Source organism: Numida meleagris, chromosome 3 (assembly GCF_002078875.1).
Source record: "Numida meleagris isolate 19003 breed g44 Domestic line chromosome 3, NumMel1.0, whole genome shotgun sequence".
In the NCBI taxonomy this organism is placed as follows: domain Eukaryota; kingdom Metazoa; phylum Chordata; class Aves; order Galliformes; family Numididae; genus Numida; species Numida meleagris.
Genome location: NC_034411.1, coordinates 45332308 through 45358252, shown reverse-complemented (window position 1 = coordinate 45358252; position 25945 = coordinate 45332308). Strand labels below are relative to the sequence as shown.

At 36.9% G+C, this 25945-nt stretch overlaps 1 protein-coding gene across 2 annotated transcripts in view; it reads right to left on the bottom strand.

Moving 5' to 3' along the window:
• The window catches only part of PRKN (parkin RBR E3 ubiquitin protein ligase), a 712245-nt gene that overhangs the window by 111359 nt on the left and 574941 nt on the right, over positions 1–25945 (bottom strand). For both annotated transcript variants that reach the window (XM_021391068.1, XM_021391066.1), the window contains exons 8-9: positions 15797–15858; positions 3880–4029 (exon numbers count right to left, since the gene is read on the bottom strand). In XM_021391068.1, the coding sequence (XP_021246743.1) occupies positions 3880–4029; positions 15797–15858 (212 nt within the window). The remainder of the gene's footprint in view (positions 1–3879; positions 4030–15796; positions 15859–25945) is intronic.

The following is a 25945-nucleotide window of genomic DNA, read 5'->3' as shown; positions in this document are numbered from 1 at the left end:
GAAATGTTTATGCTATTGTGAAGAAAGGGTTGGGATGCAATCACACATTATTCAGTTACCATCCCACTGAAAGATATTAGTAGTGAAAGTTTCCCAGGACAGATGAGCTATACATGTATATCCCAAAGCATACTTTTTACTAAGCAAGTAGTAAAGTCCTTCTTGAAGCTCCACTCTAACCTACTTTTAACTCCAGTTTTTTTTTTAATATGTAGGAAATGATATCACAGTATAAAATAAAACAAGACAAAAATGTTTTATTCATAGAGCTCTTGTATGCCTTGATTACTACAGCTTTTCCTGTACTAAGGCCAGCTGGTACAATATGTACTGTCTTCTATGTTTTGTTGCTGTTTTCTTGTATTAAATATGTCAAACTTTTGTATGTCAGCAATAAAAGTTAGTAACATAGGTATGACGCATAGTAATGAAAGCAGAAAAACAGTGTATAAATATAATATTCTGATAAATCAATTAATATGTTCATGGCTAATAATAAAAAATGCAAAAAATTAGACAAGGGTGAGATCAGTCCATGGTACCGCAACATGGATATGGCTGAGGACTGTTCATGATCATTAAAAATATATCAGCACGTTATTTTCCAAGTTGAAATAAATCTCTCCTTGTTCTATTTCTTCGCTTGAAAGCCTGAATACGTATCACCACCTCACTGTAAAGGGTGAATATAGGGATCCTCATTTTCTTGGTACAGTTCTATCTAGATATTCTCCAGGCTCTTTTTATATTGGTGTTTCCAAATTTCCTGAGATAAAGCAAAATCTACCATCTCTAATTTTCATAGATGCCCTCTAACAAATTAAGAGCACTCTCTTGGAGACATATTTTGCTCTCCATAGAAACTGATAGCAATTATTTTGCAAAAAGAGATTGTAGTTCCTCATTTTACATAGCACAGAAAAACTGAGGAAGGCAAAAAGTATGCATCCTAGCCTGGCTCAGTCACTTGTTCTTCTTTTTTGTTCTTTTACAGTGTTGGTCACATTCCTTGCTTATTTGGTAATGCTTCACACAGTTTCTTTTCTGATTAATGGAATAGTTATTTTACATTAATCCCCAATGACCATCTTGTTCTATATTTGGCTTCTTCTCCTTTTCTAAAATGGCTTCTGAAAAATCTTTTCATTTAGTGTTTCAACTTTCTCTCAAAAAGTTATCCCCCCTCCTTCCCTTGATCAATCTCATCTGTTAATTAAAATCCTTAGCTGCCTGACAGTTGTTAGCTTCCCCTATACTGCAGTTCAGACCCAAGCAATCAGTCTGTTCTGTGTAGTAGACAAATATTTCTTTAAGATGGCATTTGGGTGAAGGAGTGACCACTCATGTTAGATCTATTTTCTTCTGCTGGGTCTGTGTCATCACTTATTTGAACTTTACCCATAGACAGAAATTGAAATACCCCAAAAGAGACTCTACACATCTAAAGTGTAGTTTATGGTATGATGCACGTACTCACAGAGGATCTCCAGATTCATGTTGCCTTCCTTATTTCTTTGCTTAGCTGCTTCAGCAAGGAACTTGTCTCTAACCTAAGCTGCACAGGTAAATATGGCAATACATCTTTTGCTGAATTTATTTGGATGAACAAAAAGGATGTTCCTTCTTTGAGCCTGTAATGTTTGCTTGTGAGAGAACCCTGAGCTCTGAAGTGTCCAAACCTGGATTTCTCTGACACTCATTCCGTAAAGACTGCAAGGCCTTCATAATAAAATGACTAGGTTTTGTCTGGAAAAAAAATCTCACCATAGTTTAACTTTCTAAATAAAAAACACTCAAAGTGACTACAGAAGATGGAGTAAAAATTAACAGTTTTCCTAATTGCCTTGGTGTCCTTGTAGGCAAATCCTTACCTTCAGCCAGCTCAATGAGTTTCTTACCAGCAGCTGACTTGACCATTGCCCTCTGATGCCATGGCACTCCTTCTCCTCCCCTGCTTTTGTCCATGTGCTGCCATTCCCAGCTCTGGGCTTGTAGCCCCTGGCAAGGCAGTGAGTGAGACTGCTACCCTGAGCAAGCTCAGAAACACCCAAGAGAAGGAGCAACCTCCTTCGTCCCTCTAATGAAGTAGAACTAGTCATTTGCAATACTAAGAACAATTCCTGTCCTCCACAACTCTATGCATTAGATATTGTAAAGAACATTGGGCTTGTTTTTTGCCTTTTTTCCTCCATAGCAGAAAAAGATAATACCTTATCTGTGTAATCAAGTTCTAGCTGGATAGAGTGCAGACACATTCGAGTTGCATGAAGCAGGACATAATGTGTGTAGCACATTATGTTGGACTTTCACAACAGGCAATATTCTGCCACGAATCTTCTTTGAGGTTATCATTTCTCAGGGGGCAAAGAAAGACTCAGTGACATGCTTTTTTCACCACGTTCCATTACAGATTCTGAGGAAGGGCCTTAATATCAATAACATTTGGCTTACAGACCAGGCTTTTTCTTCTCATTTCAGTCCCAGTGAAATGTAGCTCATCACATACAAGGCATTACATAATCCAAATGAAGGGTGAGGTTAAACTCCAGACTGTAGATCTGGTCACTAGCAAACACAACACAGATTGCACTGAAGGAGAAAGAACACTTTGCTAAGCTAAGCAATACACCAATCCTTTATGCTTTGTGAAATTTATTTACAGGGCATTTGCAGATTCAAAATGATGATGGATAAAGCTGGAAAACAGTTTGATTTTCATCACTTCAAGGCTGAAATTGGACTAAAAATTACTTGTGATTTTATCTTTTTTAAACAATCCCTAATGGTTAATCTGGAAGCATTTTTTTTCATTTACTCAGTCTTGTTTCTTATTACTCTCCCACCTTCTGCTTTATTTTATTGCCCTATGTCTGCTCAGTGAGGCTGGGGAGCACTCTGTTCTACATGCACCACTGCATGGATAGATAGAAAGTTTTACCAAGGTCGACAGATGCTAACCTACTCAGAGAAGACAAGTTACTGCGACTTCCTAGTTCGCCAAACAATTATTCTTCCATGATATCAGTTTGAGCAACATCAAAACCACAATAAAAAGTGCATTTTCCACAAGAAAGACAACAGCAGGAGCATGATAATATTTTATAAATACAGATATTTTCTCTTCTCTCATACCCTGCATGGAATTCAGTAATACAAGCATAGAAACAGTCACTTTTAAAATATCAGTCACACTGACATAACATTTAACAGGTTCTTTCATACATAGATTTCTCTCTGCATATTTGTTTTCTCTGCAGATTGATTCTTGTAAGGTACTGTTATTTCTGCTGCCAAAAAAACCCTGATCTGTATGATTTGACCTATTAGCAAAAAGATTTCCAAGTGTCATTGGCTTTTGTTTTCCAAAATTCCACCATTAATTGTGCATAGTCTCTGCTTAAAAGTGTGTTTCTTCCTATTGTGTACCTCAAAATATATAATAAATGCTACTGCAGTATCACCAACTGTTTTTTTTTCCCTCTCCTTTTTCTCATTTATGAAGAAAGGTGGTCTTAATATAATAATGAATGATTTGGTCAAGATCCTGCTCATCTTTGCTGAGTGCAAGGAGAAAAAATCAAAGTGCGTTTTGACGGCCATTTGTACAACTCAGTTTCTTACTTTAACTATTCAGCAGCTTCTAAAAACCAGTTAAAGCAAAGCATTCTGGAATGGACATAGTCTGCACAATGAAGCAGTCATTCCTAAGCTATGGTCTTGTATTTCAATAGTTTACAGAGACACAGCTTCCCATCCCCTTATAAAGGGCAATTCAGAGTCACCAATGGAAAAGGAAAAGGCTCTTTTTTTCCACTTTTTCTAACATCCTAAAATATCATTTGTTTTCCACAGAGCTAGTAGAAAAATGTATGCTCTTACCCCACAGCCTATTCCATTGCCTGGCTCACATACTATTTTCCTCACTCCTGGTTCAGGTAACAGACCCGCGCCGCAGCTGGGAGTTGGACACAGCAGGCCGCCCATCTGCAGCACGCACTCCTCTGCACCATAGCGCTGGTAGCGGTTGTACTGCAACACAACAGACAGGTGTGAAACTTCAAACTGCACACTAAGAAAAAAAAAAACAACCCCACAAACTTAGAGATTGAGTCATTCCCACATATAGAGTCAGCTGTCCTAACGGCTTGTGTGCCAAGTTCAGCTTATTTGTCAAATGTTTCAAACTTTGTAGATCACTAAATGAGGTGTCATTTTCATAGAACCATAAAAACAAAGAATCATAGAGTAATGGAATAGCTCAGGTTGGAAGGGACATCAAAGACCATCTAGTTTCAACTCCTCTGCCATGGGCAGGGTTGCCATCCACTAGATCAGACTGCCCAGGGCTCATTTTGCTCCAACTCACATCACATGCATCAGTCAGTTATCTTTTGAACAACTAGAAAATAGCAGGTTGTTCCTCTGAATAATAGTGAGAACTCTGATATTGATGTACCAAAATGATTGTAAAAATCAGAAACATAGTTCAGCAGCAGACTGATAAATGCTGTATACATATTGAAAAAAAAATCCACAGAAAGACCTGGTATAATGTTTTTGAGCCAAAGGGTTGCAAAAATTGTCAGTTTCCATTTCAAAATACATTTCATGAAATTGATTGATAAAATAATTGTCTAAGATCTACTTAATTTAATATTAGATGCAGTTCTTTTTTTTTCCATGGTCTTCCAGGAAATTCTCTTAGTTTTTGCAGTTTTCATCTAGTCCCATACTGATAACTTAGAGGGCTATGGAAATGTCTCCAATTTAATGGTGGACACACTGACATACAGGAATATTGAATAACATACCCATTGTATCCTCAGAGACAAAAAATGCCCACTCTAAAATGACTGATGCCATAGCAATAACTTTCCCCGGTCTAACTCACCGTGTTTTCAAACTGAGATAAACTGAACGAGTCCAAATCATGCTGCAAACATGTAAATCACATCCACTCTAGGGCTCTGCGCTGGCGCAGTTCCACTCTAGTGGCTATAAAACCACTGTAAACCAGGCTTCAGATTCACCTATAAATCTGGTCTACTGTAGAGTGAAATAAATGAAAGAATTTGGTTTAAACAGCCCCATGAAAACAGGAAAATCTAAAAGGCCAAAGAAAATGGGAGTAGCATGAATTTTCTTTTAGAGTGGAATGACTTTACAGTGAACTAAAGGAACAAAACAAACTTTATGTTACAGCACTCACAACAGTACTTAGTACTTCATAAATTTTTCTCTTGTAACTGCTCAAAATCCACTTGTTCCCTTTTTTTTGGATAACAAACAAAAACCTGGCTGCAATTTGGTCAGTATTCCCATTATAAATTCACAGCTGAAAAAAATGATATTCTTTCCAGTTTATAAATTAAAATAGATGTCATGGAGAAACTGCTCTGGTCACTTCTCCTCTTCTTTTGATTCACAAAAGCAGAGGATAGGTAAGATGAGAATCAATCTGCCTTCTTAAGTTGCAGGTAGGAAATGGTCCTATTGGCAAGATGGACAAAGCAGTTGTACTCTGCCTGAAAAGTTTGATTTTATGGGGCTTCAGCACAGAATTCATGCCAAATAATTATAGCACTCTCATCAGTGATTTTCACACAATAAAAGCCAAATGAGTGGATCAATACAAAGGCTGATACAAAGATCACACGAAGTGCATTTGCACATCTTGATATCTAGTTATCAGCCTGTTTCCTACTTTCAAAGCTCAGATACATTTACGAGATCATGAAGTCATAGAATGGTTTGGGTTGGAAGAACCCTTTATGATGATCTAGTTCCAACCCCCCTGCTGTGGGCAGGGACACCTCCCTCCAGACTAGGTTGCTCAAAGACCCATCCAGCCTGGCCTTGAACATCTCCAGGGAGGGGGCATCCACAACCTCTCTGGGCAACCTGTTCCAGTGATCTGTCATGAGATGCCATTTTCCTTTTTCCTTGTGCTTGTACAGTAGCTCAGTTAAACTCAGCAACTGACTAAAACGTGTAGTAGACGAACATATACATGTTCTAGCATGCATAACTTTCTGATTTATATGCTGTATTCTGTGATATGAAATAAAATGTCTCACTTTACATTAGCACTTACAAAAGCTTTGCAAAGGACCAAAACACTATTAATGAATTATTAATTAACAACTTTAATACAGTGACAGATTACATCTATCAGAGGTATTTCCTCTTGATATAACACAGCCATACATATCACACAGTCCTGATGCAATCAATATGCTTAAAAAAAGTCAGTTTGCAAAAGCACGTAAATGACTTTGGAGACTGTGATTGTGTTTTTGATCACTTGTCTGGAAGAGATACTTAAGGATATTGCACCACCACTTTGCCTCTTACTCTTAACTGGAGATTTAAAGTAGGATTCACTTAATTTAATTTCAATTTCTACAGTGATGATACCTACGGTTGTATGAGTTGCTTAGACTCATTCAACAGAGAGAGACAGGATGCAGTTCATCTTTTCTCTTTTAAATATATGCCTTAGCATGAGAATAATTGAGCCTTAGAGCACCCTGTTGTATTAACAATAAAGAGAAATCAGACAATTTGCTAGATGCTGACACCTGGGTAGGTAACTCCTATAATAGGTGCTTCAGTACCAATAATTCTGATCCTAAGTCACTGGGCCAAGCTATTTTTGAAACCAAGGATTAGGTATCCAAATAAGTTAGACTGCTAATCACCTCCAACAACATTCTTTCTTCAAAAATTAAACATTTAACCTAAACAAATCATATAGGCTACAAATACATTGAATGCGAAGAGATAGTTACGCCGAGAAAGGAATTTATCCTGACTTAAATGTGATGTCTAAGATAGGTGGGATAAATCACCCTGTGGAAATGTTTTAGCTGAAGCTCAGAATACTAACTTAAGCAAGATATCTAACACTTACAGAGCTGTCACTGGAAGATTAACTCTTCTGTTCATTCAAAATATTTCACAATATCTACTACTCAATTATTAGCAATGTGTACCCTATTTAGTTATGCACTCACCAAGTGAAAAGTGTTCTGCATGTTAAAAGTAAGAAAAATATCGCAAATTATTTTTAGGAAAAACTTTTGAAAAATATAATATATAGAAAATTTGACAGAACTGGCATTCATAGCACCTGATTTCAATTCCTGTCAGCAGCACAGCCTTCCTGTGGTTTTCACGTAAGTCACTTAATCTATGCTTCTCATCGGTTCCCCGTTTGTAAGGAGGGAGAGTTATACTTGCTGATTTCACTGTAGTGTTGAGAGGCAAAATCCATTAATAGTCATGAGGACATCAAATACGATAGTAATGAGAGGCACAGTATTACACAGAAATCACCAGTCACCTAGTGCTGCTAGAAATCAGCTTTTGAGCAAAGCATGCAAGGCACTTGTATGCCTTAGAAATATAGGTAGGTATATAATTGCCAGATTCACCATAGAATCATGTATTTCAATGTGTACTTAAAAAAAAAGAAGTCTATAAAATATGATTTACTCCAAACAGTTAATGCTAAGACAGCTAAAGGTACAGAAACATACTCATATTTTTTTTTCTGTGAAAACAACATTCTGCCATGAACTTTCCCCTTAGTTTGCTAATTGTCCCAACCAGCCCAAATCTATACTTTCCACTGAATAAAATTTTGAGTAGAAAAAATTCCAAGCTCCACTTTTGGTATTTCAACCACATCATAAAGGTCTTTCATGCAAGTTTTGCTCATAAGGAGTTGTCAGGGCCTTTAGAAATTATTTTTATAAATGATTATAAATTATATTATGACATGGACACAGAAAATGGATACCAGTAACCACTTACTCCCTGCTCCCACTTTGCAGATCGGGACAATATCCCTGGAGAGTTTGAATAGTACCAGGTTTTCAACCACAGGAAATTCAATCACTTAATATTGTAAATCAGTGATAATATAATTGAAATCGCTGGGCTGATAAAAGAATGAAACAAGATCAACTACAGATTGCTCTATTTTAAGGTTCACTGAGATTTAGACATTAAGACAAAGCTGAAAACCACCTGGATGAACAAAACCCTTGTGAAATACGCTTTGTGAATACAGTGCTTTCTTGCTATATTATGTAACTTGCAAGCTATGCTTTAATATGCCTTGTGCTATGTATTTTAATGTTGCTTTTAAAATTTAGGCGTAGTTTTTCTTTATTATCCTTTTTTTTTTTTTTTCCCTTAAGCCTAAAAGGATCTTCTCAGCAGTAGCCTCACAGGGAACTCTGGACAAAAGTTAAACAGGTAGATATAAAGCCAAAATTTCTAATCTCTACGAAATAATTAGATTACTTGTTTCTTTTATCTGCGTGCAATGGTCTCAGAGGAAAGAAAATCTACTTTCTGGAGTCAAATTCTTTTTACTGCTCATATAAATCAAATAACCATCTGTGTGTTTCAAAATTAGATTGTGGAGCCTATTAGTCCATAATGTAGACTAAGCACTTTATTTATATGTATTATACACATACAAAAATAAAATAAAATTAGTTACATAATGTAATTATGTAACTTAATGTATAAAACCCTTAGCACACAGTGGAATAGCAAAAGCACTTATAAAAGAGGCACCATATCAATGACTTAAAATGTAGATTAAAAAGAGATTGAGTGTTATGGCTGTCCACCATTATGTGGTTCATTGGACCACTGTTAGTTTATTTTTCCTGAGTTACTGGGCTCCACTCCCAGGATAGAATGGGAAGGGCAAGTTCAGAGCGTCAGCTTTTTATTCCCGTGAGGTCACTGTGCACCACAGGGGGCACCAGAAAGAGAACCACCTTACACAAGGCTGCAACTTGAATGATTTTGGGAAAGTGCGTAAGGCAGTCTCAAGAAAATACTTCAGATAAGGAACCCATGACTAGACGGATGCAACGCAGTTTATGTACAAAATAAAACTACAACAGAGAGGGGGAAAAGAAATGGAAGACAGTAGTGTACGGAACGGTAGAAAGCACAAGGTGAGGAGTATGAAAATAATAATCAAGAAAAAATACAAAGAAGAGAGAACACTGGATAAGGATGTAGAAGAAGTCAAAATGAATACACAAGAGGCAATACGATACAGGGAAGAAAGCTGACTAAGCACATTGTATGGTTTGACACCACATTAACAAACTACTGAAAGTTTGTCATCTTCCAGGAGGCATTTCTGGACACAGCATGAAGAGACCGAATGCTGGAAATCAACATTCGACTCCTCCAGACCCCTGTGAGCATTCCTTTGTCCCCTACAAATGACAACTTCCAAGGCTTGTAACTGATGCTTTTGTAAACTGTGCAACTGAGATTCACTGAAGTAGAGAATGGCTCAAAGGAATTCCACTTCTCAGGCTGCAAGAGTCAATGTATGCATATTCCATGAAAGCAGATCAAGTTCACCCAAGGGATATGAGAATTCTCACCTGTTACACCTGCCTGAGACCCTGAACACTGGAGTTCAAATGTCCTGTCTGCATTCAATAAAAGCTGGGTGGAAGAGAACTTCTCTTTTTTTTAGAAGCATGTTTTTCATTGATAGTTTTTTATCAAGAAATAAACAATGGAAATTTGACTCCTACACAAAGTGACATTTTTGTTTGATTTTGACAAGGCAAGAAAATAATTGTTTTGATCACAAGTACTTTTCTCCCTTCTTTCTCCCTCATTTTTTTATTTCTCTCACTGCTCTAGTGCATAGGCGACCTGGAGAAAAAGAGTGAGAAAGTAGGAATGCTCTGTCTATGAAAAGAACACAAAGAGGATAAAGTTCTAGTAATCCAGAAGCAACAAAGCTGAGGAACTCCCATGTTACTTCGCAGAAGAAGATTGTTAGGAGACATGCAAAAAGACAAAAAATTCTAATGTTCTGTAATATAAAATTTAAAAAATCCTCTAGTAAATATTGCAAGCAAAAAAAAAAATCACTGCCATACACATGTATTGCAAAATCCTTGTAAAATCCAAATTAATGTTATATGTTTCTGTCCATACTGTGTTTTCATATTAGATTCCAATATCTTCTAAAGTTACATCTCACAGCAAGAGAGAACACAATCCCACATCACCTTTGAAAAGCATGGGAATGTGCACCTGATGATTTTCAAAACAGAGTATTCCTTTGCATAAGATTCTCCCAGCTCACAAGGAATGAGTATCTCCATTCCACCTTTGTCTGATTTCAGGGATATAAACACTCACAACATTTGTAAAGAAAAAGTGAGCAGTGCTACAAGCTGAAGTAGTAGCTGATAGAAGAGATCTGTTAAAATTGATCATTCCCCTGTCAAAATATCAAGAAACTGGCCAATCCTTTCTGCAAAGTTGTCAGAGCAGATGATATAGTAGAGAAGTGTAGCTATACATTACTTTGCAGCTTCTTTTCCTGCCACTAGGATGTGATTGGCTTCATCTGCTCTGTGACCTGTTGGGGGCACTCAGGTATAGCAGGAGGCTGCTCTTGCATTATTTGTTTCCCTTCCAACCTTCAGACGTAGCTGCTATTTTATTTATGAATCACAACATTCCATTTAAACAATTAAACAAGATTTTTTTCTATCACTTTGGGGAGAAGAGGGAAATTTCTCAGAGAGTCATTAGGGAGACTTCATAACAGTTCACTGCAAGTCATCTTACTATGTTGATATATCGAGGTCTGAATTAAAGTGTTCTCTCTGCTGTTTCTGGCACTGGCTTTTTGAATTACCTGCCTCACACTGTATTTGGATACAGCCCATATTTACTGCATCTTTAACATATATTTGTAAGCAGCTTGTTTGATCATGACTTGTAGAATCATTTATGTTTACTTGGAGACAGCCAGCCTGGCAGGGCAAATGGTTGCAGCAAGAGACTGTAACTTTCTTATATTGTGCTGTTTCTCAATAGCTCACCAGTTAATAAATCTTTCATCCCAGTCCTGAATATCTCTCAAGGTACCCATGAAGTGAAGTGGTTAGACAGCAGGTTGGACTGCATCCATTATGCTAGGGGAAGATGACGGATTATGGATAGTGACACTGAATTGCAAGAAAAAGCCCAACAGACCTAAGGCCAGTTATAAGGCTTCAGGTTTTACCCTCTGTGGTGCTGCATGTCCAGGAGAGTCTCCATGCCTTGTGCAGGCTTTTGTGCACTGGGACTGTCTGTGAAAAGGAGATCCAAAACAACCCAATGCTGCTTTCTGAACTTTTTCTGCATCTCTTCCATTCATGTAATCTATCAGGAAACCAGCAACCAGAAAAAGAATAATGATCCAAGACATGAATAAGCCTTTTTATTTTCACCAGCTCTAGAAGAGGCTTATCTTTGGAGACGTTTCTAGGTCATACTCTCTGGCACCTTCTCAAAGTGTCCATTATTGAATGGGGTAGCAATCTGTTCCTACATGTATTTGTGTTGCATTTTAAATCAGTTTCTCTGGAAGCCAATTATATCTGGTAAGTTAGATATCCACAATGTATATCATGTGCCAGCAGTTTATTCTATTTCCCCATATAGATCCTTTCCTTAAAATCTAAAAACAATTCCCTGTTTAAAAACTATCTTGATGTTTCCAATTAAATCTTAAAAATTAGAGTTTCCAGCAAGAATGAATTTCCTGTAATGCACATTTTCCTGAGGGAATAGGAGACATGGGAGATTTACATGTCAAAGACACTAATGAGAATGGAGACTACTTGGAAAACAATTTTATTATTATGGAACTTTTAGCAAATATTAATCAGTAACTCCTTACGTTTGAAGTTAAATATAAAGCATTTATTTCTGAGCATTTTCATTCAGTGCTTATGTTTAGATAAAGAAACAGTTTATTTGGATAAACAGGTAGGTAGACACATTTCCCAGTGGATTGATTATTAAAGCTGCTCAACACCTTTGTCTCTCATTGACATCAATAAACTCATATATATAAACTCACTATTTACTGGAAAAAATATGCAGTGAAGGAATGCTAGAGATCGTTGTTTTCTATTAGAAACAGATTACTGATTTTAATTTGACTGAAATTTTGTTGATAAAAGTAAGAGAGCTGATGAAGCAGTCTTCTCTAAGACATCTGCCTTGATGATGCATGACATTTTTATTAATATGCAATATTAAGAGGATTAAAATTTAGCTATCTGGCAGGTCTGAAATATAATTGTAAACAGGTAATCATAATTAGGCCTATGTATTTCCAAGAAGATCCTGAAGATATTGATTCCTGGCCTTATGCCAACTACAATTTTTATCAATGACTTGGAAGAAAACCAAGGAACACAGAACAGCAGTGATAAAGTTTGCAATAATTTGAGAAGAGTAATGAACAAGTGAATCCATGCTACAGGGCTATCAGCTGTTGGTCAGGCGGGTTTAATCAAACAGTTACTTTTCAGCTATTTTTCTAGGGAGAACCAACATAGGGCACAATTAAACACTGGGATTTCTGTCTGGGAAGCAGCATTATTTATTGTGATCGGAATCTGAGCTGTGTTCGTGCATGTTCAAAAGCACTAAAGCAAGTTTTGGATGAATAACTAGAAATCTCTAGAAGGGAAATTATGTTCCTTACTGGGCATCCACTGCTTCAACCGGAACCAACAAGTAGCTACACTGGAAATGTCCATGTAAAACTAAAAGGTTCCTTCATTCTGTCTGAAACATTTCTCAGTTGTGTCCACCTTTTGCTGTAAAAGCAAATTGTTTAGTCTTGTTTTAGGGGTATGATAGCTCTTTCTGAATCACATTCATGCATTTGAGTCTTTTTCTTTTCTTGTATGATCATCTATTGCCTTGTGGTAGAACAAAGAGAACTGGAAATATAAAGTTTCTGGACACTGAGGAATGGCAGTTAAGCAAAGTCGGAAGGGATGCTGGTGCTGGTAGAGTGGTGGAAAGAAAAGAGACTGGCATTTTTTATCTTTCATTGCTGAAAGGTATAATAGGATTTAATGTTTTTACGTGATTTGTAAACAAATAATGGATGTTTTTCTCAGCAATGTACTCCAGTTTAAACAAGAATTAATCCAAGAAATTCATGTAATGTGGATTCTAAAGGAGATCAGAAGAGATTATCACAATAGTCCATTCTGCTTTTATAATCTGGCAGTAAATACATACGCATTTTAAAAATAAATCAAGATTCAACATCTAGTAGTAACCTGCCTTGGTTATTCCTTGACTGTTCCTTGGATTTGAAGAAAATATATGCTGATTGATAATGCTGATTTTTTTTACTGATAGTTTTAATTAGTCTGAATAAACCTGTTATAATTAATTATGAATTTTCTCTCTAGTATGCATGAAAACAGAAAAAAATTAAATCCTTTAAAAAAGTAAATACATCGAGAATATAAGAAATTATTAGATAATAATAAATAAATAAAGTTTTTTTTTTCAGAAATTCCTTTCACTATTTGGATGCATTTTAGGCTTTTTTTTTTTTTTTTTTTTAACATTGTTTTTCCACCTACTTTTCCTTAACTATCAAAGAGCACGCTGATTTCAAACAGGAGCTACTGTGGTCATACTAGATTCAAGACAACAAAGCTTTTATAGAGACGCAATATAACTGCGATATTCTTCATGCCTTTGTGGGCTTAAGTAACAATTCAAGTAGCATAGCAATGTTCACTACTTGAAAAGGCATTTATTAAGACTGTAATGATAATCATTGTACCTGAATAACCTGATAGTGCAGCCAGTTTCAGAGAAAGACAAATCTTTGCAGGTCTGATTCATTCTATAAAACAACTTTCTAGCTACAGAGTTTTACACTCCTAATGCTTACTAACAAAAGTTTCTCATCTGTTCAAGTGTAGTCACTACAAATAGGAGTAATTTCATCATGAAAGTCAGTAAAAATACCACAAATATTCTGTGTGGCAAAAATATAGTATTAACTTGATTAGCAAAACTTTATTTATTAAAATTATCCACACTCTTGAAGACTTCTCTCACTACTGGAAAAAAATTGTCTTTTTTTTAAGGTTTCTCATGGTTTGCATGTCATCTCACTTCTGAAGATCATGTATATCATCATCTAATTTAATACTGAACAGATGTAAAGGTAGAAGAGTAGAATAAAGAAGGAAAGATCACATAGTCATTCTTAAGTCTGACATTTCCTAATGTCAGATTGGCAGTCTTAACTCTTTTAGCCTTCATCTTGATGTCTACCACTTCTGTTTCTAAAAAGCAAACAGAGAAAAAACAACAAACCTACAACAGAAAGTTCAACTAAATTATATCGCTCTGTCAGTGGTTACTACCATGGCTGGGATGTACTACTCAGTTCGCTACCAGTGGAGCTATCAATCTGTGCCTGGCTCAGACCTCTCACTCCTACTCACAGTCTTTTTGTTTCCTTCTTCGCCTTCATATCTCTATCCTTCCCTTTCCTCATAGCCCACTTTTCTTCACTCCTTGGGCAGTTCATTACATACAGATTTATATACTTACACTTCCTTTATTTACCAGTCTCTTCCAGCAAGTTTCTGTACTTGGTCCCTTCCAGTTCCTTGTCAGCCTCCAATTCCTACTACTCAGTCTTTGACCAGCCAGTTCCATCTCTCCAGTATCCTCAAGCTTCATCTTGCTCTGCTCTCTATTTGTCAGCTGGTTCTCACCAGTTGCCCAGCTCCATCAATCCCAGTCTTTCTTTTATTTCCCCTTGTTGAACTTTCAGTCTCACTAGATTCCTGTTTCTAGTCTCTCTTCTGGCCTACCCTGTTTTCTGCCTTTTTTTCCATTTTTTGTTGGACAAATCCTGCCACACGGCTCTTACTGCTGTCTTCTTGCTAAGAACAAACTTAGTCCCTGAGGACTTACATGTTTGATTTTCTATAACATCTGAAGTGAGGGACCGGTGGAAGAAAAATGGAAGTCTGGAAAATGTACCAGCAGTCCTAACTGTAAGAAAAATATGCCTGTAGGATAGTAAAAAGGAAAGGTGAAGGAACAGGGTGTTCTAAACAATATAATCTGACCTAACAGCTAAGTTATCAGACTTTGAATTAACATTTCAGGACATGCTCCTACCTTTGTCTTAGACTTCATACAACTTTGTGCGAAACCCTTGGGGCTATGTTCCTTAACAGATGCAGATATTCTGATGTACAACACACCAATGCTGAGCTTCCAGGCACCCAGTCTCTAGTACGTATAGCAACTCTGTGTAAGGCAGTTAGGCTTCATAACAGTACATTAGGAAAGATACTTGAGATATGGACAACTTGAATTTCAGAAGCACTGAGTATCTGACAATTCAACTTGCCTCTCAACATTTAAGGCTATTTTCTCAATATCTCTGTACATTGATTTCATTGTTAACAAAACATTAATTATGACCATCCTGTGAGTGTGGTAAAGCATACCTCACATGCGTTCGTAAGATCCCTCTATAGAAACAGCTTTGTCAGTGCAAAGCACAGGCATAATTATGAATAAGAAACATTCTTTTAAAAGAGACCAGAGGTAAAAAAAAGAGACGGATAATACAAAGCAGCTGTAAATATCAGTCTCTTCGTCAGATTGTTTGTCTATCTGCTGTTTTAGAGATACTGTTTACTGCTGTAGTCTAAAGCTGAAAAGCTGTGGCAGATAGCAGATGTACCAATTAATAACCTGTCAAGGCTGATGGATAGAATTAAAAAAAAAAATTGCACATATATCTCCTGTGTGCATTCTCCCCCTTATTTCAGGTCATTGGGGGTCACGAGACACACTCTGCCTCTCTGGAGAGAGACAAAACTGTCTCATTAGTGTCTATCTTTCATGACATTAAGACTTTAACTTTGAGATTCTAACTCACCTGTTCTTCTCCCAGAATCCTGAAGTGATGAACCTCTTTAATCAAGGAGTCTGGGCAGCCAGCTGTTGGAAAGAAACAAAAACAGCCACTTTAGAATTCCCTGCCAGTGCAGTTTCAGCTGTAAGATACATATACACAGAGGATAGAATATACAGATTATGTTGGATTTAGAAGATTAGAAAGATAAGCCATGGTTCTGTGGGCAACAGAATGCTGAAAGCCATCTATCAAATAATCCCTCCACATTTCAGAGCATGCTACCAAGAATGCATAGAAAGGTTATATTCTGTATATTTTAGCCCTTGCCCCAGAGGACTAGAAACAAAAGCAAGATGAAAAGGGCAGCACTCTCTGCCAGATACTATCAGTCTCTTAGTGTAAGCCAAGAGGCCTGCTAAAAGCTCTGTCATGCTTTTATGATTTTTGGTTATTGGTATTTCACATCATAACATCATGTAGTGTATGTACCTGGTTCTCAGAAGAGAAGAACTACTAAATTCCCCACAGGACTTTGCTGCCCTGTTACCGTTTTCCGGTCAGAGGGAAAGATAAACCTGTTTGCAGATCATGAGACCTTCCCTCTTCTCGTCTCATCTCTCGTCCTGGCAGCATCTCACTCCTCAGCAGTCTCACCATCGTTATTAGAGTAAGGCCTACCTTAATTTTGGACACTTTCTCTCATTTTATTGGATTTATTAGCTTAAATTGTAATTATATTGTATTATACTGTGTTATTTTGCATGTTGATATCTTATTTAGTAAATTAGTTTGTTTCTCCTCAGATCATTGCTACTGTTTTGTTCTTAGGCCCATCACCCTACCCTTTTTTCCCGTTTCCCTTTTCTGGGGCGTGGGTCCGTGGGTCCCTCGGCCCCACTAGTCATGGAACAGGGCCAAACCAGCCCGTAAACCGTTGATAAGCTCTCACATCAGCACCTTGGAGCTGCCCAAAGCTGCATTCTGATTCACATACCAGGTTTGGACTCAGCTCTAAGTGTTAAAAAGGCTTTCCCTGATTCCCTGAAGGATAGGCTCTGCAGGTGTCACAGATCACTTTACTTCTGTCTGTCCAAGACATGATCCATTTCACATATATGTACTTGTCACCCACAGGTGTGATACACAAATCAACTACATAGGCAGGAGAGAGATTTGCCAGGACTTTGTATCAGTTTAAACATTTTTACATCTGTACCAGCCAGTAAGAAACAATATGTCTTGCTATACGCTATGGACCTTACTGATCTGTTCAGACTGTGATTACCTACCTGGTGATGAAATTCTAGCATGCTATTCACTTTTGTGCACTACCAGACTCATGTCAGGCAAGGGATTAAAGTGCAGTCTGTGAAAGCAATCTGGGCTTTATTCTTCTTACCATAAATTGAAGCATCTGCTTGTGAACAGAGAAAATTCCTTAAAAGGAATTAAAAGCAGAATATGGGAGGAACTAAAATTTTTGTCAACCTGTTTTTCTGCTGATGCAAGTACAAACAGCTACCTCTCACCCTTAATGACTGCTATCAAAAAGATGTAAATGAATTTGGAGACAGTTGTCAGGAAATCTCCATCAGCACCATGGCTTCACTCAAAGGCAATGAGGCATGGCCTACACTCGCAACTCCTGCTGGCATAGCTGTGTTAGGGAAACAAAGGGAAAAGCCTGTATACTTGCAAGCACATAACTAAAAAGGCAAAAACCCTATTTTAGACACATTTGTAACAGTACGAGTCTTTCATTAGTTTAACTTTTTCGACCTAGGGAGCTGATTTAAATGATATTCTAAAAAACTTCTTGCTGGTAAATGTTCTGTTTCCTTTCAGAGGAGGTACATGTGGAAAATGCAACATCAACACAACTTCATCACCAAACCCTTTACAAGGCAGCCAAGATTTAAGTACACAGTAAGAATTTTCTGCTAGTTGCTTATCTCTCACTAAATATTACTTTCTTCACATTTAATGAAATCCAGGATATTCTTATCCTTTCCACCCCATTTTTCCTTGTATCTTTTTTTTTTTCCTGAAAATATCTGCACTGACTGCACACTGCTATAGGAATGTCTAACTGTTGCAGACAATTGATTTTATATAATACTGTATGATAATCTTTGACAAACGATAACTTTCTATCAACAGCTAAACTACTTTTTGGTTGTCTGCTTCTTTCAGTCTTCACAGATTCTTCTTTTTCCTTTCTTATCCTTCCCAATTTATTTTCCCACCCGTAAGATGGGAAAGTTCCCCTTTTCTTGCCTAGCAAGATTTTTTCCTCTTTCTGTTCTCCTTGTAATCATATTTATCAAATGCCTATTTCTCCCAGAAGTCCATTCCATTTTGCCCTCTTCATGCATAATTTACATAGTTGCCCATATGTGAGCTGTTTACCTGTATCCTCTTTTTCTCCCTGTATCTCTCTTTTATAAATGCTTTGAACTAAGGATGTTTCTGAAAAATTGTTAAACATATATGAGCATACATACATATGTTTATTATTAATGCTACTGGTTGGCTACCAATACATCCTCTTCCCAACAGAGTTATTTTCTATAACCTAATTTTCAGATTTGCCCAATCCAGTTTCCAGTCTTTTCATAGTCCAGACTTCCGCTGGATCTCATAAGATGATTACACAAGAGATCTTGAAGTCACTAGCAAAGAAGGGAGATAACTTAAAAATCATGTCACAGTTGGTAAGATGCACTTCAGCAACAATCAGTTCAGAAATGTAAAATGCGTGTGATATTGAATTATATTGACAGACATTAACAGTTTGCTGTCTTTTTAGAAACTCGCATTACTGAAGCAATTGGAAGAAAAAATAATTTGAGGAAAGAAAATGGAAATAATGAAGGAACGTGGAAAATAATAGAAGAAATAAGATAAAAACATCTTTCTATTTGGATATTTCTGAATATATTTCTGATATTTCCTATTTCTACTTTAGTTTTTCTGTTCTGTAAGCAGACCTCTGTAAAACAACCCATTTTCATCAAATATCTGGGAGATTTCAAAAAGTCTTGAGTGATGTTAAATTCCTGCACTAGCGGCAAAGGCTATAGAAAAATAACCACTCCATAAATTAAAAAAGATTTTAAAATATCTATTTTAATGAAGACTGTTAAGAAATACTTTTTATCACACCCACAAAAACATCCATACATTTGTCGATTTATACATGTATATGCAAACACGCGTGGGAACTTGAACATTATTATAAGTTAAGCACCATGCTCACTGGGTTCACTGGCAAACTGTGCACATAAAAACTTACAAGAAAAATGCATTTTCTCTTTCTGATTTGTAACCTGAACTTGCCACGTGAAATAAATAATCTGCACTTTGAAGATTTCTGCTGTTTTGTGTAGGACCCTTTGAGGATTACATTTTATGTCCTCTGTAGGACAGAAATCCTTAACAATTAACAGTAAACTTTCATTTCCTTTCTCCCAATTATTACTTGAAAAAAACACAGATATACGGGAAATTTCAACACATGCAAGCCAGAATATAGAAATATGTAGATAAAAAAAAAATCAGCAACAATAAAACATGAGTGTTAAAAGCAAATGATCCAAAGGCATGAACAATTGCCTTTAATCAGAAGCCAAAACTCAGGATTGAGGACATCTGCAGACTGATAAAATGACAGCTAAAGGGCTTATTAATTCCCTCTTTCAACTGACATTCAAGCCTCTACGTTTCCTATGTTCTTGGCTACAAGGGCTGTTACAGGCTTTTGCCTGCTGTGAAGGCAGAACAAGATACAAGGAATATAATATCGATGCAGATCTTTAGGCTTTTTTTACATCACTTTTTCCTGTGACATAACTCTATTGACCTCAAAGGGATAAGACCTGTAACATTAATGTTATGGTTTAGGGATGAATCTGAATCTAAGCAGGAAACTAAGACACAAAAAAGGATGATACACAATTCAAAGCACTAGTAGCTTTATAAACTCACTGCAGGCAACTTTGCTTTTATTTAAGCTTTTATTCACTGCTTTAAATTTAAGATTATTATTTTTTTCTAAATGTTCTATCAGATACTGGATTATTTGTTTTAATAATTTTATTGTTGCTTGAATCCCACACTGCATTATTATTTCACTCCAAATGCTGCTTACAACCGTACATTTACAATTTACATTGTGGTATTCTCTTCATAAGGACATAAAGATATTTTTAATCCATTCCTATAAGGGAATGTATCTTCATGAGAAAAATTTAAAAAGCAAAATTTAAGAAGGCCAGTTTAATGTCTCCTAACAGCGTAAATCCCCTGATTTGAACTGCTCTGAACATACATTTTCAACCTGTAATTAAACTGTGATTCCAACTACCACCAATTTAATTACCCAACTCTTCACATATTTTTTTTTTTCTCACAGAACTACCTTCTGGTTATGTTTTTACTTAAAACTATCACATTGCATGACTTATGTTCTCCAGTGACAAGGCAGATGAAAACTTAAATCAATCCATTAATATTGCATATATGTTGGCTTGTTCAGCCTGAAGAAGAGAAGGCTGCAAGAAGACCTCATTGCAGCCTTCCAGTATTTAAAAAGGGATTACAAACAGGAGGGGAATTGGCTTTTTAAAAAGGTAGATAGTGACAGGAGAAGTGGGAATGGTTTTAAGCTCAAGGAGGGAAGGTTTAGATTGGATGTCAGGGAGAAGTTCTCTACAGAGAGAGTGGTGAGGTGCTGGAACAGGCTGCCCAGAGAGGTTGTGGATACTCTGTCCCTGGAGGTGTTCAAGACCAGGTTGGATGGGGCCCTGGGCAGCCTGGTCTAGTACTAGATCTGGAAGTTGTTGGTTATGCCTGTAGCAGGGGGGCTGGAATTTGATGATCCTTGGCGTCCCTTCCAACCCAAGCCATTCTATGATTCTATGATATACCGGCAAAATAAAAACAATAAAATGACAATTGTTACAGTTGGCAGAGCCAATGCATGCACCAGTGCCACAGGGCACCACCAGCCCTGCCTGCCCCTGCCCACCCCCAGGCCCCCATGTCAGCCCAGGGCCATCAGCACTAGCCCCAGTGAGGTCGCAGCAGGGCCATGCTCCAGGTCTTGGCCCCAGGGAGGTGCCTGGTGCCCCTGGTGCCCTGCTCTTGGTGGGACAGGGGTATGGGACAAGCTGCTGGCCCTGCTCTGATGGACCACTCGACAGCCTAAGCACTTCACTGGCCCTCACAGTACTCAGGCAGCAAGAGATTCTGGACTATACAAATTCCCAAGAAACGAAACAGGTAAGCTTCACAAAACTGAGCAGCACGTTGATGATAAATATATTACTTTCCATCTCTAGGGATGAATGTTCTCCTCAGACACGATGTCTTCATTAACTGTTACATACAAGCAGATACACCCCTCTTTTACAGCTGCACCCTATATCTTAACTTCAATCATAGGTTTGTGGCACTATTTCCCTCTTTGCTTGTGAAGTTTAATCTTTCCCCAAACTGTACAGTTGGGTGAGATTCAGTTCCTTGGATTTAAGCATTTAAATATTAGTTATTCAGGGCCCATTTATTCATTGCACACTTCCTTTTTGGTCAATATATGGAAGCATATGCTTTAAAGGGTAACTCCCTCTGTTTGAGACAGGCATAAAGGAGACATCCATTTGCCTCCATTGATTGTGGAGTCTTAGATGATTAGGTTTTATACAACTAGCTTTTGTACTTCTGTGGTTAGATGGGGTTGGTTCTGCCCAGTAGGCCCAATCCAAATAATTTCTGCACATGCTTTAGGCATATAACTTTTCCATAAGTTTTAGATCCCTGCACTAAACTGAGCACTTATGTTATGAACACAGCGTAACATCAGTTTTTCTAACTTAAATGTTACGTCTACATCAAAAGTTGTTAATTCTGAAAAGTACATACCCTTTTTTCAGTTCTGAAGGTAACCGTGTAAGCACATCTATCAGTGTCCTTCAAAGGATGTCTTTCCACAGTGCTAATTGCTAAACCAAGCTTCCAACTGAAAAATGTTTAAAATACATGAGAATAACCACTTTGTGCTTAGAAAATTAATGGATGTGTGTCTTTTTCTGATTGCACTGAGTAATATTTGATGATCACAAATATGAACAATATTTCACATTAAAAAAAGTATACATTCTAAACATTTGGCAAAGCAGCACTTGAAGGGCAGTGCTAGCACTACAGTAGTGATGAGGGATGTGTCCTGTAGCTGGCTATGTGTAGGAATGGTAACTGAGTAACACAAAGAGGGAGTCAGGGGAGACTTTCACACAAGACAAGACTCACTAGGTTTGAAATCCCATGATTAGCATGCATTTGTTTGATCTGTCATTTTCTCAGTTTCTTCCAACCTGTTCAACTAATTGGGATATTGGTGCAAAAATAAGCCTTTATACTGTCAGAGTATTCCAGTGAAAAGCAATCCCATGCTGGTGACAGCACTGCCTCTCATGGGAACAGACAATAATTTCAAACTCTGATGTCTGTTCACTGCATTTTTGTTAATTGTTTGGATGTTGCAGGTGACCTTTTTTCATCTTTGAAGTTATGTGAACATGAAGAAAGACAAAACCAAAGAGATTGTCTGGTATGCACAATTTTTTTACTGAAAAGAAAATTATGCAGAATATCAAGTACATAGTTTACAGAACACAAGTACATAAGCCTTATGTTTGGAATATTGTTTATACTTATGCAATGAGAAAGGTATAGAAATGTCTTCTCGTTGATTCTTCAAAACTGTATCATTATAACCATTTTCCAAATTTTCTTTACAACCTTAGCAAACAATATCTTTGTAAATAGTAAGTTACTGACTTTTTTCTCTTTTAAGTGTTATCTAGATAATTTTTGAATGTAACCAAGCTTAAAGCTTCGTTAATTTGTAGACTTACACTGTGTTTACTTGCACCATGTCTTGTATAAGAAAGATTTAATTTTTAAAGAAATAAAAGTGACAGAACTGTTCCGTGAATAATTTGGCATGTCAGGACCCAAGCCTTACAGATGTAGATCTTAAAATGCAGGAGTTTCATGTGGGCACACATCTTTTTCTGTAAGACGAATTGGTGCTAACCACCATTAATGGTAAAATCACAAGTCTGACTCAGAACTCTTTCATGAAATCAGCTTGTAAACACCAGGTTTACTTATTGATTTCATTTATTAACAAAATATCTTATTTATTTACCTTCTGAATTCTCAGTGGTGATTATGCGTTTGAGCCACATTCGCAAACTAAAATTCTCAGACCCATTAAATCCCATTTCTTCCAATGCCTATTTTGATGATCTATTATGGTTGATATAGGTTCATTTGTGGAATATTTTTTCACCAAGAAAAGCAAATAACCTTTGGTTCAGTGGATGCACAGTGGTTGTTTCCTGCTTATCTATAGGTATCAGAACTTTTATCAGGAATCTGATTTAGCTATAGATATATGTCAAAGTGTTACAAGCAGCATTTAGCCAGTTGGGCATACTAAAACATCTGATGATTTTTTTTTTTTTTTTTGTAAATATACTATTCACTACAGAGTTTAATCTGGAGACAACCTTTTAATACCCACATATCTGATACTATCCACCTTACCATTGGTGTAGGAAATAACATATTCAGTAAAACTGGAAATAAAAAAATCAGTTACCAACTGATGTTTTTATTAAAAAGCAGAAAGTAAGGTAAAATAAATGTGAACCTGAAAGGAAATAGTGTTTAAATAGTATAGGTTCTTAATTAAAAAAAAAAGATATAAAAGGAGATATTTTCAAAAGTAAGGAGTATGGACTTCTGTCCTTTTGAAGTCAACAAGCATGTATTTAGTCTGCAAAGCTCAGCTCTGCCACTTGTTGATGTTAAACCAGAGGGCAAAACAAGAAATGCTGGCATCTGGCTTACATCCCCAGAGGTCAACATGGTGCAGGTCTTTCCTATAGCTCTTCTGAAGTCTCTAGATATAGAGTTCCTCAGCTCAAGCAAACTAGCTTAGGTACAAATAAGTAAATGTTGCTTGCATATCTTTACACTAGCAAAAAGATGGGTTTGTATATGAAATAAATATATATATTTAAAGACTGTATGGCAAAAAAGACACGATAAAGATCAAGTGCCCCTTTTTGCAAAGCTTAATCTGCAATAAGAAATCTGCTTCCTTCTTTCTGTTGCTGTTAAAATCCAGAATTAAACAGCCTTTTGTCCTGATTAATAGTCCTGCCAAACAGTATTATGGTCATTTTCTTTTTTCTTGACAGACTTCCAGTAGCTGAATTCAGCAAAAAAAACCCTATCCATATTTTGCCATCAAAACGGCTACTAAAGCTAATATCAGAAAAAGTTTCATAAAAGCTTCATTTTAGGACAGAATTTCTGACAGTTACCAGAGATGTTAGTTGCCCAGCTGAACATGTTACATTTTTGTTTCCATGTGTGTCTTAATTTCAAAATCCTCTAGAGACATAAGAAGTATTTTTGCTCTTTTGAAGCACTAGTGCAAAAAATCTGCAAAAAGACCGCGACAGAGATGGGGAAGGATCACATGAAGTTTGACTACTGGTGGCAAATAGAGCATCTCAGATGCTTCAGAGAAAAATCTGTTGGCCTGACTGTCTCACACTGCACACAACTCTGGCCTTCACTGTGCATCTACTGGTTTTTAATGACGTTTTAAAGCCAAATGACCCAAAGTAATGAACCATGTTAGCAATTTCCTCCAATGGTCTTTCTTTAAATCTTTACAACAAAAAATATCAGTAGGAATATCGACCTGCGATTTCAGTTTATAACCTGTTTACTTGCTTGCTTTTTGCATAAGACGATACTTGAACAAGCAATGTTTGCTCACAACAGCATTCCAACCCTGAATCGTAAAGAGCTGCACAATGCCAGCATGCCAGCATTTGTTATTTTTGCCAGTTTTCTGTATATGCTGTACCACTCTAAGATGAACTGTCAAAAGAATCAGTCTCAGGGAGGGGATTTTCTAAAATGAAATTCAGTGTTGCCCAAGAGACTAAGACTTCATGGTGACCATGCCATGGTGCAAACTTATTTGACTAATAGCCTGTACCATCTGGTTGTTCAATACTCCAATTTAAATTATAGGCATAAATTCACCCATGCAGTTCTCAGTGAAGTCAGTGAATACTGAACTTGTGCAACAAAATAAAATCCATGCTATCTATCTGTAATGAGAACCGAACAGGGACATTTACTGCTCAAATACAGCAGCTTCAGCAGCAGAAATAAGGAGACTTCCTTCTTTCAACAGAAATACTGACATGTCAAATTTAAGTAGATTTTACAGAAACATCATTTCTTTTTTTAAAGCTTCTTAATTAGTGAAAGTTAATCCTACAATTTCTATAACATCAAAGAGTCAGAAAATCACCAAGTCTAAGACTTTTAACACAACCCTGATGATTTTTTTTTCAGTTGAGATGCAACAGAGTTGCTCTAAACTTGCTCTGGAAGGCGCATTACCTTCTGCCATGTAAAACTTGGTTGTGGAAATCTCATGGCAGGGATCTGGGCTGAAAGGAACACTTCACTCTCAGTATAGTATGTTTTTAGCTCAATCAGCTTGATTCATGAAAGGCTTTCTCATCTTTTATTCAAAAAGTAGTTGAAATCTCCAAAGCAAACTCTGTTCTCTCAAATTCCCACCTTCATGCTAACACTGGCCTTTGATGATGATCAGTCCCTTTTAGAAGGCAAGTGAGTGGTCAGGAGCTTTCAGCATGTGTTAGAGACTACATAAGAGAGGAGACTGTCTTCTCAGGGAAATCCCAACTATTCCTGAATAAAAGTCAACACAAGGCAAAAAAAAAACAAAAAACCCCAACTATAGAAGAATTTCATTTGCCAGCTACTGATGGACAAGTTTTGAAGAGACTTATTTCTGAATACTAGACTGCAAAAGGTGCAATGTAGAAATCAGTAAAAGATTTCTAAGCTGAAATTAAACCAAAGTTCACACAGGCATTTTGCAGATGGTAGCTTGATAATTGAAGTATATTGTAAAGCCCTAGTGCTGAGAATCAAGTTTAGATTGAAGCAAATTTTTTTCTCCCTTAAAACTTGCATTAAGAAAACTGTTTTCCTCTAATTTTGAGATTGAGAGATAGAACAGCATCAGCAATTGACACTGCT